This window comes from Thunnus maccoyii, chromosome 4 (genome assembly GCF_910596095.1).
Source record: "Thunnus maccoyii chromosome 4, fThuMac1.1, whole genome shotgun sequence".
Taxonomy (NCBI): Eukaryota; Metazoa; Chordata; class Actinopteri; order Scombriformes; family Scombridae; genus Thunnus; species Thunnus maccoyii.
In genome coordinates this window covers 13,706,314-13,726,840 of record NC_056536.1, presented here as the reverse complement: position 1 = coordinate 13,726,840, position 20,527 = coordinate 13,706,314, and the positions used below count along the sequence as shown (strand labels likewise).

General features: G+C 39.3%; 1 protein-coding gene across 2 annotated transcripts in view; it reads left to right on the top strand.

Annotated features, from left to right (window-relative positions):
- The window catches only part of LOC121896372 (thymocyte selection-associated high mobility group box protein TOX-like), an 81,796-nt gene that overhangs the window by 39,132 nt on the left and 22,137 nt on the right, over positions 1 to 20,527 (top strand). For both annotated transcript variants that reach the window (XM_042410216.1, XM_042410217.1), the window contains one exon: positions 15,781 to 16,047. In XM_042410216.1, coding sequence (XP_042266150.1) covers positions 15,781 to 16,047 — 267 coding nt within the window. The remainder of the gene's footprint in view (positions 1 to 15,780; positions 16,048 to 20,527) is intronic.

The window sequence follows — 20,527 nt, the reverse complement described above, 5'->3', positions numbered from 1 at the left end:
CATATTTTCTTACTTTCTCTTAGTGGTGTCTTGCTGTACACATAGTTTTGGGTTTATGTGGTGATATTTTGAGATATCTGACTGTGAAATTTCTGCTACCAACCCAATACAATGAGGAGGAATTACATATGTGGTACTCTAAATGTCAAAAATGATGTTTGAGAAAGCCAAACAATTTCCTTGTCACTCTGAATAATCCACAGACGTTGTTTTAAACGGTTTTCACTGGAGCTATCTTCTAATTTCTGTAAACTGACCCTTTAACAGAAACCTAATTATAACCTTCACCCTAAAACCAAGTCTTACCCTCAAACAGTCCTTTGAAAAAGTGAAAACCAGCCAAAATGTCCTCACTTTCCAAAAATGTGCTTAGTCTCAGGGTGTAAAACCTAAATTGGTCCTTGCAAAGATAGACCAACAAGAACATATGTACATGCATATAAACACACACACACATATGCTCATAAAACCATACATACGTACACATACTCTCATAAACCCTCACACACACACAGACACCGTCATCCTATAGCTATAAGGTTGTCTTTCCTTTGATGTTGGGATTGAGTGACTATAATGAGGGGTCGAGTGGGAGCTTTAACAGCTTATTGTCTACTTATAGCACACATCACAGACACGGGGTCCATCGTTGTTAGCCACATTTCCCAGTCTGCCCTAATTATGTCACTTTGCATGCATACATGGGTGTGTGCTAATTGGGATAAATGTCCAGCTTTGTAGTTTCTCTACTGCGGCGGTCATGTGTCAATCATCGACACCCACTCCAGGTTTGCAGTGTTGTGTCAACAAATACCTTCTTAGTGGATAAGGCAATTTGGTCTTCTCAAACATGTCAGTTGCAGTTGATGCTCTGTCAGTGGCGTCAAATGGAAGCTTACACACCAGTTCTGAATAGACCCCCAAACACAGAGTTCACTGTTTGGCGTCCGATCCTTTAATGCAGCAGATTGAATTTGAAATTTCAAAGAGGAGGGATGTATGCCTTTGCTCAGAAGTTTAAAGTTGTGTAGCGCACTGAGCACAAGTGTTAACCTAGTGACTGATTTAAAAATAGGATTTAGGGAAATATAAAACACTAGAGTGACAAATAACTGAGTGGTTTGAATTGATGTTGACAATATCTTGGCACAATATCTTGGCAGTCCTGTGTTTTAACTTAAAATTTCCATTCAGTTGCTATAGAGGCTTATAATTTAGATATCTTTTTATGGCCAAATCATTACATTCTAGTTGTCTTGTGCATAATTCTATACATGTTTCCTTGTAATTTAGGATGTCCTGTGGTGTTGACCAGAATACATAATTTCTGTGGATCTGAACAGTACTTGGATACATACAATGATTAACCGCTGAAGGGTCTAAAGAGGTTAACCTATAAATACCTTCAAAGCCACCACATCCAGGGGATGTCTGCATTTTCTTTATGTGTCATGAAAGATTCATCAATCTGACTACTTGCTGTGCATGTGAGTCAATCATTTCTTAATTGATGCTTAATTGTATGCATTAGCAGTGCACTGGTTTGTTACATGTGGCTTGGTTTTGAAGATAAATCAGACAAATTAGAGGTTCAAATATGGAATCATTTTCTGCATCAATTTGAAATGATGATTACTGTCTAATAAACATGCTGAATACATGTCTACACCCCAGCATGTATATGTTGTTTTTTTGGGTGTTTTTTCGTGTTCCTCATTTTTATTATCATTTGAGTATTCCCTAGCTATATTTGTAAAAGAACACGATGCTAAGGTGCAAGGCAGTAACATTTTTACAATTCTGTATGAATACAAAACTTTAATTCTTCTTATTTCTGATGAAAATTCTCAGAGATACAGAGAGACACCTTCACAATGGTCTTACTCAAACATATTATGAAAGATGGAGCCCATATGCCTTTATACAAGTTTTAACACTGCGTTAAGATGCCCAGCCGAGCCTTAACATGATGTGTGCCTGTGAAAAAGGTGCATGTAGCCAGAACAGAGGCTCCTTTGTTTGCATGTCTGGGGTCTTCCACAGCGTACGCACTGAGGTAGCAGTTTGACACAGCCAGGAGATTGCATTACACATAACATCTCTGGGCTTTTAAAAAGAGAAAACCGCTAATCAGAAACAGCTTTAAAGGGGCCGTTTACTGTATGCTTGGACACAATCTGTCCATTCAAACAAGATGTTTTCAAGGCTTTGAATACTGTATGGTTTCTGTACATGACAGGAATATAAGCTGCACATATGGAGCTCCCAGACGTTTTGATGATGTTGATGTTTTCCATTTGGTTCATCTGCTGAGGTTTCAGGCCTATATGCAAAAGTGTGGGCAGGTTATTTGTTGATCAGTGTTGTTTTTGTCTGCCCACACACAAAGCTAATAAGGGGACAGTTTGTTGAATTAAAAATTATTAAACATCTCAATTATCCTGATTGACTGAAAATGAGCAATGCAGAGTTTTGAATTGCCTGATTTCAGGCCTCTGAAACGCTGCCCACATCTCAGGTTTTTTTCAGCGAATCGAATAAGTCTGGTGTTGTGCTCATCTCTTTCCCTAGTCAGAAAAACAACGAAGCCAATCAGAGCTTTATAGGTGGAATTAAAAACGGGGACATCATCTTCCTGTGTTGTTGTAATTCGACTTACAGAAATAACAATTCTTAAATCAACATGCTCCTAGCTAATGCAACTTCTGTGTCGACTGAAAATGACGCAAATGACACGTCAGCCACTATTGAGGGCAAAATAAACCCCGTTCTGAACCCAAAAACTGCTCACTCCAGTCTGATTATCACTCGCATGCATTTGAAATAATGCTGATTGCAGTGTATATTTTTGCAACACTATAATAGCTGCATGAAGAGTGATCACAGCCAAACCAAAATGGCTGCCTCCAACCACGCCCACACATATTCTAATTTTGTATAATGGACAATAACTGTTCCTTGGATTCATATCTGGCTTGATCTGCTTGAGTGTTTGTGCAGACTTGTACCTCCATATATATTTTTGTGTGTTTTGGCTGGCTTCTTCTCACCCTATAATCAGTCAGTCTGTGTGGATGTATGTTCATGTGTGTATATGTGCATACGATACATTAAGGAAAATTAAAGATTTAGAGAAATAACTGGTTAGAGAAGGAGCTTGAAAGAGAAAACAAGCCAGCGGCAAGTTTTTTGTTTTTTGTTGGGTTTTTTTTTTTTGCATGTCTCTTCCTCTCTTGTGTTGCACTTGTTGCATTGTGTTCCTTTGCAGCAGAGGAAGCGCAGGGGCCACTGGTCTTCGGAGAAGTAGCAAGTTTCGGCCTGTTTGTGCCTCTGTGTTTTCTGCTTTCAGGTGTCGTGCTGTGCCGTGCGTCTCTATCGATTTGGCCGGCTGCAAGAGAACAGTGGCTGATGGTCGAGATTAGAATAGAAACCTGACTTGTTGGATGCTGGCTCTCTCTCTGTCTTTGTTCTCGTCTTTCTCTTTCTGTCTGTTTCATTCTGCAGTTCTCTCAGTTTATTTTTGTGAATTTCTTAACTCTGACACTCCCTCAAACTGTCTCCTTCTTTCTCTGTTATTTCACCGACGTTCACCCATCCAACTCCTTTCTCCAGAAAATGTATGGATCTCACACATGTCAACTAAACTTCATATACACAAATTCCTACAACCTTTGTCATTCTCAGTTCACTGCAGGTCAGTTCAGTTAAGCTTTATTAGCATTATGTTCTGATCAAAAAAGATGTGAACAAAACATACACACAAACAGAGTAAATTATAAACATTATAACATTTAAAATCAAAACATTAGAAAGTAATGATACAAACCACATTAAATGAAATAATTTAGTTTCACCATGAAAATTAGTTTCTTGGCTTCCTTAAATTTTCAGTAAAGTGATTTCCAGTAGTACTTATTTTTACTCTCATAAGGCAGTTTCGAGTCTAATCCCTTACACCACACTGCTCATTGCAGCTATTGCTGTGCCAATCAATGAATGTAGAATCTGTGAGTGAGGCAGGCCAATATCTTAAAAAAGATAAGACTTTGGGTAGTGGTTGAAGTTTATATCTTCATTTTGATGCGATAGAAGACGTGACACGTGCATAAAAAGATTGCATCACGCAACTTTCTTCAATTTAGTAAAAAGTAAGGCTCACTGCAGAAGTTTAACCAAAATATAACACATGCTGGGAAGTGCGCTGATTAGATAACAGTGTTTCTAAACAACTTAATTTGATGAGTAAGTGAACGATCAGTTTAACATTTAGTCATTTCATCATTTAAGTTACAGGACTTAAACTTATGATGAAGTCCTGAAATGGTTCTGAATGTAATGACTTGACAATTTAAATTGAAATGCCTTGAAACTGACAAACTTCTAATTACACTGAGTTAATAATAAAAGATGAGTTAATCTGATTAAATTAAGGATAAGAATTTACAGCATAGTTTTGAAAACAAAAATAAAGTGAGAAATACTCAAAGGAATAGTTTGAGCCCAACTTGCTTATTCGCTTTCTTGCTAAGAGTTAAATGAAAAGCGCCATATCACTCTCGTGTCTGTTCGTTGAAGCTGGAGCCTGGAGGCGGTTAGCTTAGTTTAGAATAAAAACTGAAAGCAGGAGGGAGAAGGCTAGCCTAAGAAAAAAATCTGGTTACCAACAACTATAGGGCTCGCTACTTAACACGTTATATCTCATTTGTTAAGCTAAGCTACCTGGCTACCAGCTGTAGCGTCAAATATAGCATTCGCACAGACATGAGATTAGTATCTATCCTTTCATCTAATTCTCAGCAAGGAAAAGAATAAGAATATTTCCCAGAATCTCTACCTTTATAACCAGAAAAAGAAAGAAGCGTAATTCTGTTACAAGTGATATGACGTGACGTGAAAATGTTTTGTCAACCAACCATTAAGCCCAGATGTTGTTTGGCCTGTGTGACCAGCTGATGTCCCCCATACCATCCCCCTCCCTCTCTTTTTCTCTCTCGTTCTCTGTATGTCTCTCTCTCCCATTCGCTTTCTCTCTGAGTCAGAGACACCTCAGTACACCCTGGCACCACACACCCAATGTGGGCGATGCTGATGTGAAAAGGCCCTGTTACTTAATAGTGACTCACTGTGCACCATTATACCCCTACCACCACTCTCCTCACTTCACAACTCCCCACAAACACCCCCTACTTTGGTGAATGTGTTTCTCGTTCTTTCCTCTATCCTTGCATCCTCTCCCTGCAAGAAAAGTTAGAGGGACATTTGAGACAAAGGATGAGAAATGAAAATTGAGGGTCTGAAAACGCCAACACACATCTCACTCCCTCTTTGAGGCCGCACGGAGCCCTTGGCAAGGTCGGGAGAATGAAGTATAGATACATATATAACAGCGTGAATTTAAATTTCAAGAGAGCGTACAATTTCAGTATCAGGAATTCAGGCTGAAAACAGTTTTTACTTCTAAACCAGCACTGGGGCGTCGATATCAGAAAACAATGCTGGAGGAACATCAGAGGAACATCAGCATAACATCCACACCCATGCTGGGAGGGACTGTATGTTAGAGTTGTAACAGGGATAGTTCTTTATGTAGGTCAGGCCATGTCAGCCAATAAGTCCAATTACCATCAGCCTCTGAAATAGAACAAGCAATAACCTTTGCTCTGCTTTCATGTGGGCTGAAATGGATGGAAAGACGGCATACAGTAAGGATTTTATAGCATTATAGAAAAGATTAATTTAGAATAGCCACATATTAGTGTGTAAATGGCAGGATGAGAAAATGTTAGAAGGAAAGGTGAAAGGACCAGAATCCATAGTGATGTGAGCAGTCGACGTCTCCCTTGTTCGAAGAATATGAACAGATTCATTTTTCTATTGATATCTGAGGCTTTAAAGAACATCAAAACGACCCACTGTCCCACTCCTTTGGGCGTGCTCCCTTGGTCCCTCCTCAAATACATACCCCGCAGAAAAACAGCCCCCCCCCCCCCCCCCCCAAAAAAAAAAACCAGCAACTTATCAGCAGCGAGAGTGCACTCAATGATTCATACACTCTTTTAAGAGAACTTGAAACCTTGGCTCTATTTCGGTCCCAGCCTCTCTCTGTATATGCTGCACGACGGAGCAGAGGGATTTAGTGGGACTAAGTAGTTTGATATTTCTATTGGTTTTCCGCGCGTATTTTCACTCTCTCTTTCCCTCTCTCCTAGTGATCTTTCTCATCATATGGAGACCAAGGTCATGGCTGATTGAAATATAATAGAAGTGTAGACATCTGGCCTAATACTGTGGGAAGTTAAATCTATTTTAATGGCCCCTGCCGCAGTGGATTCTCTCTGATGCACTCTTGCGCTTCACTGACAGTAAATCACAATGTTCTCTTATTACCCTGACTGGAATGAGGGCATAGAGAAAGAACAATGAGGGATCCACATCATTTGTTTTCACCCCTCCCTTACTTTTTCCTCTCCTCTCCTCTCCTCTCCTCTCCGCTCCTCCTCTCCTCCCCTCTCCACTCCGTTTGCGACTCATAAAGCAAGGGGCTTAAAGAGAGTGACATCATGAAAATAAAAATAAAGGGGATTATGGTCGAGCTATTGTGCCATATGTGATTACTGGGGCTTCCATGTTCCCTTGGGGGGGATGAGTGACTACGATACAACATATTTTATTTATTTATACGATTCTCTCTAATGAATAAGAATAGGAAATGTGGCTGAGACTCCAGTATTGCCCCCCTTGTCCCCTTGTCAAAAAAAACACAGCCTTTGGTCCGAACATTAAAGAAACTTCAATTTTATGTTCTGGTACAATTGGAGTGTTATTATTCGGTGTCATCACTGTGCGATGCTGTGTGGTTGGTTGCTGCTTGATCACTGCCTCTTATTTTGCTCTTTTTTGTTTTTAACTATTCTTCTACAACGTGTTATCTATGATTGTTTAACTTGTAATCGATTTCTATCAGACTCTTATCTGTATATCGGTTACCCAGTACGTGGATTTTACTTGAAGAGTGTATCCTCCACCCGTCAACTCAGACAACACAGACGGATCCATCTCTATTTTTGGCCTATTTGACAGCAGGCTTGCTACAACTAACCCTGCAGTTACATTTTTACATCAATGCCACCACTCACCTCTCCTCCAGACTGCTCTGGATGCCTTTGGCTTAGTCAAAAAATCACCAAACTGAAAGGTCGGATCTCCAAGCTCTACCAGAGCCAAAAGAACGAGTGACCCTTGCACTCCCGCCTTCATGACAACAACACCACGCTCCCCTGGCTCGGTCCCCCTGTTACCACAAAGCCAGAGCCACACGGTCGTCAGGTTCCCCTGGTTCCACTAAATTTTGGAACACTATAGCATCTCTTAAGAATCCATCACAGTCACATCTCCCACCACAAATCAAATAAGTATCTGGTCATATCTGATAGATCATCCATGGTTGAAGCTTTTAATCATCATTTCCTCCCCTCTGGTCTTTTATTTAATAATATGTCTGTAGATTCAACTGTAGACAAATTACCATATCTGTCCAACAGATGGAGTCCCCAATGCCTCAGCATCTTCTGACTGCAGGTTTTCTTACGTTTGGTAAGCAGCGCAGATGTTTACAAAGCCCTGCTTAGGTTAAAAGCAAGCAAAAACACTGTAGATAGTCTTGACTCATATCTTCTTCATCTAAGTGTCCACTTAATCTGTACACGTTTAGCACATTTTTTAACCAAACCTTTTTAACAGGCATGATTCCAGCTTCTTAGTAGCACCCTTACACGAAAGTGGTGATGATTCCAATCTTAACAACTACTGTCAAATATCTAAACTTCCTTTGTTAGTAAAACTCCTAGAATCATTAGTCAATTTACAACTACATACCTTTACTCACTTCTAGACTTTCTACAGCCACAACAGTCTGGTTTTCACCTTAGTCACAGCACAATAACAGCTGCAGTTTCGGTCAATGATGACATTGTCCAGAAAACAATTTTGTGCTGCTCTCTTCATTGAACTCTCACAAGCATTTGATACTGTCAATCATAAAATCCTACTTCTCAAACTATAGTCTATAGGTCTAAATGAAACCATGTTTAATTGGTTCCACTCTCACCTTACAGAGAGTACTCAGACTGTTGTTGCTGATGGTTCTCAGTCAAGCCCTGTTACCATCAGAAATGGGTTGCCGCAGGGGTCTATCCTTGGTCCACTGCTGTTGACATTATACATAAATAACATAATTCTTTCTAGTCAATACTTAAATGTCCATTTTTTTGCAGATGATACAATTTTCTATGCCCCAGGCTCCACCCCAACCCAGGCTCTGACTCGTCTTCAGTCTGCCTTTGATGCTTTCCAATCATCACTCCTTAATCACAGACTAGTTTTAAATGCAGAAAAGACAAAGTACATGGTATTCTCCACCTCCACCACTGACTGTCACTATCCTGCCATTAAAACTCCAATATATTTGCAAATCATACAAACACTTAGGAATCTGGCTTGACAGCAGACTATCATTCAAGATTCATATTCAACATTTGACTCAAAAATTAAAACTCAAACTAGGTTTCTTGTATAGAATCAAAGGATGTCTTTCTTCCTCCAACCGTAAAACTACTGTGCAACATTCAAGCCTGTCCTTGACTATGGAGATATTCTGTATTGTCTTGCTGCCCCATCGACACTTCAGCAATTAAATCCTTTGTATCATAATGCATTACGCTTGATCACAAGTGACAAATTTCATACTCATCATTGTTCTCTGTATCACAAGGTTGGTTGGGCTTCCTTACAGTCAGGAAGAAATAGCCATCTCATTTTATTCATCTATAAAGCTCTACTGTTGAAGCTTCCAAACTACCTCACATCTCTTCTTTCCTTTAAATCTTGTGACGACAGTAAATGATCCAGTAGCTAATTAACCTTAGATATCCCTCATGTACGCACCAATGTTGGCAGAACTGGTTTCAGGTTTATACACCTTTGAAAGGGAATGAACTGCAAACTGCACTCAAACTTGATTTTTTATGCCCCCCTTGGAAATTTTAAAGCTTTATTATCTGATGTTTTTTCATGATTCTTGTAGCTGTTATTAATTCCTTGTATTGTGCAGTTGCGTTGTTTCTGTCTGACTCTGTTCTTGTCTTGTGTTCCTTGTTCTCAGGTCTCTCTTGGAAAAGAGATCTTAATCTCAATGAGACTGATTAAATAGAGATTAAATTAAAAAAAAATTTAAAAAAAAAAGATCAGAGATATTTTTTCACCCTTCGTCTTTGATCTATAACTGTGAGGTTGTTTTCTTTTAATTGATCTGACATAAATGTGCGGCACACAGCCCTTTTTCACACCTTTTGAAAATACTTCCCTTTTTTCCATGTTTTTAAGAGTTCAGGTACAATCCAGCACAGGTCCACCCACATCTGCAATGGAGAGTCAGGTCCTTTTTACCCACCTAAATGAGATCCATTTTGATGTGACATTTGAGAGAATCACCAGTGCATGGGGGAGCAGGAAGAGGTTAGCACACTGCTTTGCCATTGGTTGAAGCCCACCACATCCCACCTGTCCTTTAGTGACGGACGCTACCTGTGACCCTGAGCTACTATCAAAACACCCCCCTCCATCCCTCCTTGCACACTTCACTTATCCCAGTTCTGTCTTGCTGTCAGTCAGCCCGGTGGGTCTGCTATTCCATTCTCCTTCTATTGTACTACACTGTCTGCTCTTGTTGATACATCACCCAAATGGAGTTCATTTCAAAGCCAGGTCAGATAGCCTTTGTGGACCCTGCAGAGCATCGCTGTAATGGTCACTTGTGCAGCAAGCCTTAGCCATGTAGCACCCACTGATGATGAGTTTGATTTCTGCCCTTTCTCTGCTCTGCAAGGTTGATCTTTGAAGGTGAATTTTGAAATGGGCTGTAAGATGTTTTAAAGATTTACTGTTGCCATCCGTCTATCTGGAATACACAGACTGGACGTGAAGACCTTTATGTATGCATGGCCAGCTGTTGTTTGTCGCCAAAACCATGCTGCTCTGTCATTTTTTTTCACAAAGTAGCATATGGCTGGATGACTTTCCATAGGACACTGTATACTCATTCAAAGTTATTTGGTTTTATGACGCAAAGGACTTGTTTTTTTTCTGATGAGTTGTTTTCAACACCCTATCAGTGTGTCATATTACAGGAAACATTTTGAGTGTGTCAGCCACTGAAGCTATAATAACAAAGTCCATCAAAGACAGACAGTTCTTGACAATGGACTTTGGACCCACATCAACTATGACAAGCTCTCCGGTGTGCCATGCAACATTTTTATTCTCCTCCCTTTGCACACGAACACATTGTGGTTCCCAGATGAGCTGTCTTCCACTAAACACCTCATAGGCCACAAATGACTCCATCACCAGGCTAATGACTTAATCTCATCTTCCCAGTCATTTATGTCAAGAAAACTTTTAGCTGAGCTGATTAATTGGTTTCCACTTAACATAACCTAATTACTTAAGATAACTTGACAAGGTGAGGGTTCTGAAGCTACAGTATACAACATATTTTTGTTGCAGAGGCTTTTCAACCTAAAAGCTTACATGTCAAGGTGTACATGTAAACATGTTGTTAACTTGGCCTTTATAGCTTACAATTAAATTGAAATTAATATTGAAATTAACGATGTGAACATGTATATGAAGTGCCCACAAACTAAGAGAAAGATAGTTACAAACCAGGAAGGGTTCACATGCAAGAGAAAGGTTAGAAACTGTAGGACTGGGTATCTCTGTGTGGTGTCTGAGTTTCTGCACCAATACCTTATTTTGCTGAAAATAAACACACGCCAACAAAAAGCTACTAAAAGTATCAATGATTAACGCTGTCTCCAAGAGTAACACCGGGCAAAAAGGGTTGTGTTTTACTTCTCTATCTGGTTGAAAGTTTCAAGTGTCTTTCACCTCTGACCTTTTCACGCATCACTGCAGGATGTGCTTGGGTGTGGTCAGATGTTGGTTTTGTTGCACCTGCAACCAATCAGTGATGTCACTGTGTACTGAAGCACCATGCTCACAGTGAGAAAAGTTAAACCACTGGAAGTCAGAAAAAATAAAGATTTTCAGCTGCTATTGCTCTTAAAAGCTAATAGCTAGTACACTGCTCTAGTAGAATGAGGTAGATTTACAAGATTAACACACTTTGTGATAAAAAAAAAGAAAAAAAGAAAAGAAAGGAAAACAATCCTAAGACTCCTAAGACTCTCACCAAGCATCAGTGCCAGCGTTGGATACTTAACAGTCTTAGTTAAGTATTTGTTCTACAAACACAATCCTCATTAGTAGCTTAACAATGAAATTGTACAGTGTGATGAAAAAGCTTTTTACTGTGCAGGGTTATTAAGGTTTAATTTTTTTTCCTTCCAAAGATGATGTGCATTTCATAGTTCATACTCGTCTCATGAAATATTATGAAACTGTTACATACTACTGTTGGGTACAGTATCTTACACAGCTAGAAAAACACTTCCCCCCCTTTGTCATGTCCTGTGCAGCATTAGTTAAGCTTTAGAATATGCTATGTGAGATTGAACATCATTAGTGTAATATGGCTTGTAACATCGGAATGGTTTATTCATTAGACAGTGCAACGTACAGTAAATATCTTAGATTGAAAGCAAACAATAAATAAAGTGAAAAGTGTGCTTCATATATATATATATATATATATATATATATATATATATATATGTATTTTTTTAAGGCCATTAGAAGTCAGATTTTGTCAGTCTTGATCTTCCGTAGATAAAAAAAAAAAAGAACCAGGGTTTTCTTTATGTATGATGATAGTCAATATGCCTCAGAGCAACATCTCAGAACTATAAACTACGTTAAAGATTGTGAGCAATATAGTGTCGAATCACAACTGACTGCAAGCTACAAATGAAGCTTGCAGTGTTTAAGTTACAGAAACGAAATAAGCAAAGAATTGACATGTAGGCTCTTCAAAAGGTCCAAAGTAACGTCCTTGTCCAGGAAAAAATGACAGATTTGCTTAAATTTCACCTCTGGAGAGAGGGGTTGAAGGTTAGTAGAAGAAGGCTGAATCAACATTTGGTGTTTCTTTCTGACCCCTCTCTCTTTTATCCACTCTCCTCCAAGTGCTGAAAGACAGTATATTTATGAATTATGTATCTATGTTTGAAAATATTAAACTTGTGATGTCCTTGTCCCATGTCTTATCTCCAAGGGCATCATAAGAAGCTGTAAAGAAGAAGAAGAAAAAAAAAAAAGGATTCACAAAAGCGATGGAAGGCGCGGCCATAAAATAGCCTCTGACAGCATTTAAATCTTGGAACATGCGTATGACAACCGTTATGTTTCATCTCAGGGAGAAGAACTGTCCAAAATGCATGAAGTATTCTCCTGTATCATTGGATCAATGCCGATTTGTTTACGTCGCACAAAAACCGTCATCTAGGCTGTAGAGGTATATCAACATTAAGATTGTTTTACTATTCAGCATTAATGTGGCATCTTTTGACTTAACCAGAGATTAAGAAAACATTTATGTTTGTATGAGTGCTTGATGAGTAATGCACATTTTTTTAAATGAAAAATGTGATTCAAGCTTATATAAACAGAAAATCAGAACAATGTCTGTGCTTACAGTTGATTAAATGACGACTGAGAAGTTTTTTATGTCTCCACACACTTGTTTTGTTTTCAACATGTTAAATTACATACCTTAATTCCCTAGCTGTTTAAAGAGTTGTTTGTTTGATGCAACACCTCTCAGGGAGAATGACAGGGTGGGTGAAGTGTGACTTCCCTTCCCAGTGCCAACAATGAATATTGGTTTTCTCTAATCGTGACCACAATCATTACCTCCCCATCTTTACAATAACGCCTTAAGTCCTTTTTTCCTTTTGGTTTTTCTTGCGCAACTTAATCTTCTGATTATTTTCTCGAATCATTGATTCATTTAAATTAAATATTTTTTTTAACACAATTTAATTAAATTTATAAAATGTGAGAAAGTAGTCCAGGGTGATGACATGACAACACCAAATATCTTGTTTTGTCTGACCAACAGTCCAAACACGTAAAGATATTTAGTTTATTTTTCATACATGACGAAGCCAGTAGATATTCACCTTCGAGAAGCTGGAACCAGTGATTTGATTTGATTTCAATAGATGTTGCCAGTTGATTTTCCGTCAGTTGACTAATTGATTAATCACTGCAGGACAGGAACAATGGTATGGCCACTTATGCAAATGCTACTCAGTTTTTTCTTCTCTATTATCTGTAGACTTATTCTTATGTCATTTAGCTGTTGCTCTGAGTGTCTCTGAGTGAGCAAATAATCACAAAACAACACATGTGACAAGTTTTGTCAATTGACAGTCCAGCCAATTGACTGTATGAAGACTTAGTCAGATGCTATACTTTATGTAGCCAGGAATAGATACACAAAAACATGAGATTTGTTTTTATTTTTATTGAAATAAACCTGCTGCATGTGCTTGTCAACACTAATAATAAAAGACAACAATAGTAAATGTTAAACAATGAAGACATTTGCAAAACCTATTGTGGGAAAAGGGAATTGTCAGTGATAATATTTCTAAGCAAGCATCAAGTAAGGAGAGTGAGTGTTATGGGACGAGAAAATAGCACATCACCCACTGATAGTAAACATATTCCCTTTTATTATTATTATTATTATTTTGCTCTCTAATGATAGTGCACATTATGAGACTTTTATCCTATCTTCAAGCACCAGTTCTGCTGGTGGGGACGTTGTAGCTGTTCCTCTACATTTCTTGCCATTTGTTTGCTAAAAGTATTTGTTTGCAAGATGAATTGCTGCACTGGCAGGCGAGATGACAGCCTACACGAAGATGATATTGAATTGATTTCTGAAATGTTGCAGAACGGACTAGTTGATGTGTACCACGAGACATGAATAATAAAAATTCTATTAAAAAGCTCTTGAATGGCTGACACTGGAATATTATTTGTGATGATTAATTTTCTTCAGTCATTATAAAGGGGAGTTGGCATCAGATTGCCTCTGACAAAATTGCTTTTCATTCCCTGGTGAATACCCTCAGTATGCTTTTTGAGAGCACAAAACCATATTTCTCAGTGCAATATTATGTCAAGATAGGCCCTGGAAAAGACAACCACGGGCTCTGCTCATGTATCACCTTATTAGTACCATAAAACTTGTGCTGTTTTATGTGCTGGGGGTCATTTAGACACACTGGATACATTTCATAATGAGGAATGTGAGGTTTCTTTGGTCCTGTGTTTTCTATTTCTGAAAATATGATTGACATTATAATTATGAGATTATAAAATAGCCACTAAGTGACTGTCAGTGGTGTTTTTCCACATAATGAATTTGTTTTTAAAAGGCGTGCAAGCTGACAGTTTTTTCCTTTAAAGCTGTCAAGATTTCTGAAGCAAATTATTCTGTACAGCAGCTGTTGTTGTCTAACTCTAATTAATTTGCTGTATACGTTTTTGTTGAATGGATTCTTTACACTTTTGTAAGTGCAACAATTTGCATTTCTAATTATTTTCATTTCCAGCAACAGAGTCTGAATTGACTGCTGCAAATACGAGTCTGAACAACAAATATCAACAGGTGCATTTAAATGCCAATTGTGATGCTTTTTAATTACTGTGGAATAAGGGTGCAACGGTTCGGATCATATCACAGTTTTGAGTCACAGATTGGATAATTTTTCAGATCAGCAAAAAAAGGAAAAAAGGGAGACATATATAACTTTATATTATAACTTTGTCCATGGTCTTAGATGAAAACAACATTCAAGATGTCCAATGTTTAAATAAAATCTTTAAATATGTAAAATATTCAATACTCAATTGTTAAGTTAAAGTGCAATATGAGGCACGATACCTTCCTCCTTTAAACACGGTAGTGAATGAGCCTGTGTCCACATCATCAAAACTTGATGATAACTTACAAACATGAACACACGTCTTGTCCTGCAGCTTGTTGAACGAGCCACCAAACAAACATTCACCAGGGAAAACTGCACCGCTAACGTTGATTAGCAGCAGTTGGTCGTTGCTCTTCAAAATCTCTGTTAGCGACACGCTGTCTGTCCATGACTTGTAGCTACAGCAGTTTGTTTTCTTTGTCTCCAATGACACATTAAATTTTGCAGTTAATGCACGGTTCACGTGCATGTCGAACCGTGGGGGGCGATCCATACGGATTACAGATCAACTATGTCCGTTACACCACTACTGTGGAACATCATTTGTTAATTGTTCCTCTCCTTGATTGTTACAAATGTTCAATTCTCCATGAAAATGTTGTGTAGCAGTATGACTGTCTGATGGACAAGTTCCTCTTAGGAATTCAAGTTTTGGAACCAGCCTCCTATTTTATTTATACTGTGACTAAATGTGGCACTGTTTTGAGATACAGGTGCAATTTATGTTTTCATTGTGTTCCTGTGTATTTTTCTCTGTGTGCTGCAGTTTCCTCCCACGCTCCAAAGAAAAGCAAATTACTGTTGGTGGGTTACAGACTCTAAATTGTCCATAGATGTAAGTGTCTGACTATCTGTGGCCAGTCACTGCATCTCCTTTGTTTTTTAAATATATGCTGGGATACAGATTATGCAGACATGAAGAAAAAACTGAATAAATGAGTAAAGGTTGCTGTGATTTCAGTTTCCCTGATACATCCGCTCCTAAAAAGAAACGCATTCCTTTCTTATTCACACTTTTCCTTTTCTCTGCATTTTCTAGAGCTACTCCAGTCAGGGCAGAGGAAGCAGCGGTGGAGGTGGAGGAGGAGGAGCGGGGGATGAAGACTACGAGATCCCCCCCATCACACCCCCTAACCATGCCGACCCCTCTCTGCTGCACCTCATGGAGCACGAGTCAGGGTACCCCTTCCACTCCCTGCCTCACAACGGCCTGCTCAACACCTACTCCTACCCTGAGCTGCCCGCCCTCATGATGTCTAACATGCTGGGTCAGGACACCCATCTCCTCTCGGGGCCTATGCACTCAGTGAGTACACCTTTTTTTTTTTTTTTGTCTGTCCCTTTTTAGCTCTGGCCCTTTGTGATCATGCAAGTCAAGCGCTGTGGTAAGCTATTAGTCTTTGCAGTCAGGGGGCTGGATGTTAGCCAGGAAGTCAGCTCAGAGAACATTCTCTCTGAAGGTTTCACATGTTCGTGTCACGGAAAGTTCAGTCTTTTCAAAATGAATCCAAAAATTATTGATCTTATGATTCTGCTTTGAAGCTGTAAACTTGTATAAATAGCAACGAATCAGTAAAATGACTAATTCTTCTGTGTGCTGTTCTCAATATTCTCAGATCATTTTTTCATAATGGCAAAGCGGTCTTCTATTAGGGTGATAATTAGCCCGGTTGGAGGCCAAGGAAGCTGAGACAGTGAAGTCAGAGCAAGGCCAGAACATGTATATGCAACATAAATACAGAGAGCTGCTGCCTCCTTAACACCCAGACCTTTGCAGCAGAGCTCCTTTAATATCTATTCAGCTGCTCAACTCAAAGATTTCATTGCCTCAAAGTGAGCAAAGAAAGACAGCAAGAAACTCGGCGCTGCACATTTTCATTCATTATGATCGGCAAAGCAAAAAAAAAAGCTGGGGTTAGGGATGGAGGGATGGGAGGGGGGGCAGGTTTTGAACAGAAAATCTTGAAGAGGAGGGGGGATATCCCTTGTCAGCTACTTTTTTTCTTTTGAAAAGGACCCCCACCCTCCCCCCTCCAGTAAAGGGACTTTTTCTTGTGTTAAACATGCTTCAGACCGAACATGTAAACACCCCTGGCGAACACATTCAAATGCTTTAATCATAGAATCGAACCAGATGAATTATAGATGGCCTGTGTGGTGAATTATTCAACGTTATATACTTTCATCTGACATAAATATTACTTTTTTCTCTCTGCCCTCCATCATGAATATTTATGCTTTAATGTGAACATCCGTGGCATTTATCCTCCGTTAATCAGGTCTTATGTGATTTTCAGAATCAAACTGCATAAGTTGCAGGCTCCATTTTTTTCCGTGGGTGGTAGCTAAGGCCTCCATTAAAGGCAGTCTTCAGGATTAGGTCACAATCCACCGGCTACTGTGCTGAATATGCTTGGTGCATGAGAAAGATGCTGTTGACTGGAACATTTATAGACGGTCTGCTTTTCAGTGTTGATGGCTGACTTGAGGAAACCTATACAATAATTTAGATGATTTGGTTTTAGTAGATGACAACATATAAACCGTGTCTCTGGATGCATGTATGTATGCATAAAGTGTACTTATGTTATGTTCATGTACAAGAATATGTAACACAGCAGCCCCTTTTTTATTATTTTAGAAGGAAACAGATAGGGAGTGCCTGGTTTTTAAACAGCTTTTGTTTCACCTTTGCAATTATTTATTTTCAAATAGCCCTTCAGGGTAATGTTCCATTTTCTTATTTCACACCCCCTTTTCTCATAAATGAACCGTCATTGCAATAAATCACCGCACAAACAGAGACTTGCACACACTGTGAAAGGTCCAGAGATTTATGTAACACATTCATGTTTCCCACTTCCACATTTTAGTACTACTCTAGCAGAGCCTGGCTAATAATAGCTGCTATTAATATTTCTTGTTGCCTAGCAACCTCCGCAAGTAATAGCTTACTCTGGAAAAATAGATGACCGATAAGGAAGAAGTGGGGGGGGGGGCTCCTGGGACAAGAGGAGCTTATTTCTGAGGCTGAGGAATAGGAAAGTAGGCAGTATATTGAGAAATATTTTAAAGCAATTGAAGTTGACGTTATTTTCATTTTGGTTCCATTAGGGATGCTTCATTTGATGTTTCCGCAACAAAGTCAATTAACCTTAATTTCATACTGATAAAGGTATAATAAGCAAGATTGAATTTATGTCTGCTGAATGTTTAAAGAATAATAAGGCTGGATGAAAATAGGCTCTGAGGAGACAAGTCTTTACCTTTGTTGTACTGTATTGATAAAAGCCTTACGGTAAAACCCACAAAATTGGAGGAGATAGCTGGAAAACCAAAACGCTAATCGTTCAACAGTCTTCTTTGACCGTCGCTGAAGAAGCAAATAAAAAGTCGACAGCGTTACCTTAAGGATACACTTGTCTACAATAAAAGCTATCCTTCAGTGCACATATAAACCTCCTACAAGTACAAGCTCAGCTGGAGCAACAGATACGCTTCATCTCCAGGGATGTTGTTGCTGGTTTTTGTACAACATTTAGCCTAAGGCTAAAGCTCTGTAAACTTCTCCCTGCTTTGGGATTCTCTTTTTCAGCACACATCGATCCCACAGCAAACAGAGTTAAATCATTACAGGATTGAGAGCAGTGGATTGACCATCATCATCATGCTGCATAGGCACACAATTTTTCACTGGTCCGTCCTTTTAGCTTTAAGTCTGTAATTTCTGTTCATTTACAGTTAACTATATAATAATCTTGAGATTTCTAACCTGAAGAACAGCATATGTCTCTACAAGAGTCCTGTTTTTTTCCTGCTAAATTTATCCTGTCTGACAACCACCTCTTTTCCATCTAATTATGACTCCACAGGCAGCAGAAATATTAGCTGATAAATCACAAGATGTGTAGCAGATTGAAAAACTGGTGTCAAATACATTCTTTGTATTAGGCAAATTTCAAAGCTTGTGCATTTGATTTACATCAAGTTTCGGATTTTCTATTTTTATTTTCAACATGGAGATCCAGCACTTTGTTCAGGTGTGGGGGTTGATCCTTTATGTTGTTCATAATAGTCTTAACTGCCAGTTTTGAACCATTTCTCAGACCTGAAATTGCACCATTTACAGGGACTCAAACAAGCAGAAGGATCAACATCAGCATTATAAAAGACAGAGCTGTCAATCAGATATGCTCTTACATTCTGTTAACTCCTCCCAACAATGCTGACCTACTCTGTCAGCTCCTTTGAGTCGAGGCAGAAAGAGCCAAGTCTTGGATGACTGGATACTGTGAAATGTAACATGCTGTCGTGTGAATGCTCGTTTCTGAGGGAGAATCCCTGTCTCATCCTTAGCTGTCAGCAGGTCTACCACCCCAGCGCTTGGGGAAGAGGTGGCACCCAGGGGTCTCATGTTCAACAAGCCCCCTGATCGTTCAGGTCTGGCTGAAGCTACAGTGGGGGGAAGATGCCAGTGAGATCTATATCTTTGAAAAAATAAAAGAGGGGGGACACTCGCCAGCAGACAGTAATGAGGGGTCGTGGAGGAGTTGCCAGAACGGCCCCAACATGGAGCCTTGAGGGGCTCCAGAGCGTTTAAATATTGAAACAGAGCACCAGCCCCTGTCTCGTTACCGTTGTAATGAGGCTGGTTAGGAGGGGTGGAAATCCCTGGCCGCCGAAAGAGCAGCTGCCAGTTTTACAAGTTTATGTCACACAGACAGTCACATGACTCCTGGTGGGGATTGTGTCTAGTTTTGTTAAACATGTTGTGCTAGATTAATATTTTTTGGCAGGATGTGTGATATGTGAGTAACAGGCCATTGACAGTGCAATTTTATTGTTTAGATACTGACAAGTTATTGTTGATATCCTGGATATTGTCAGTTCGAGATGCTGCAGTGGTGATGAGCACATATACAGTCAAACTGTCAGAGCTGTTTTGCTGAAAGCTACTTGCTGCGGGTGGATTCAGTGTTTATGACAGGGTGAGAGTGAACCGAGCAGGACATCTGCAGGACAGAAAATCAAAACAATGAGCTAGAAGAGGCTAAAAAGCTACACAGAGCTGCAGAGTTGGGTGATAATTCGCTGCAAACGACCCCTAATCACACAAAGTAATTTGAATCATTGTTAATATAAGAAATATTGATTAGTGGAGCTTTAACTTTGGAAAACAATGTTAGCAGCATCTTGACCTGTATTAGAGGGTGTAACACAGATTGGTGTTTGCATTAGTACATGTCTGCATCGATGTTATATCTACATGCATTAATAGTGTGTTTGCACCATGGCATACACATACAAATGAGCACTGTTGTGCTGTGTGTTGACGGCTGTGTGTGTGTTTGAGTGCGTGCATGTGTGTGTGTATTTTCAGGATCGGTCTTTGTCAGAGTCACTGATTGCTACAAGGTTATGTGAGCTTGACTTCATTTAATCTGCAAAAGGAAATTTATTTTGCATCACTTGGCATTTAGGACATAGACAACAAGGGAAAAAGCCATAACTATTTTAAAGCAGTGACATAAAAACTATATTGACAGCTGCAGTTATCGACAGTGCAGAGATAGTTAGATAGAGACTCAATCAAGCCATTAAAAGGTTAGGGTAAGCCTTTTAACAGAAATCGTCGTGGTGAAATATTTTAGAGGAGTGATTCAGATATCCAGAATTGAAAATGCCCAGAAAGTAGAAAGGTGAAGACAAACCCACAGTATAATTTGTTGTATACAAACAGTGATACTCATTCCCCAATAAAACTCAGTCAGTGGCCTAACGTGCAC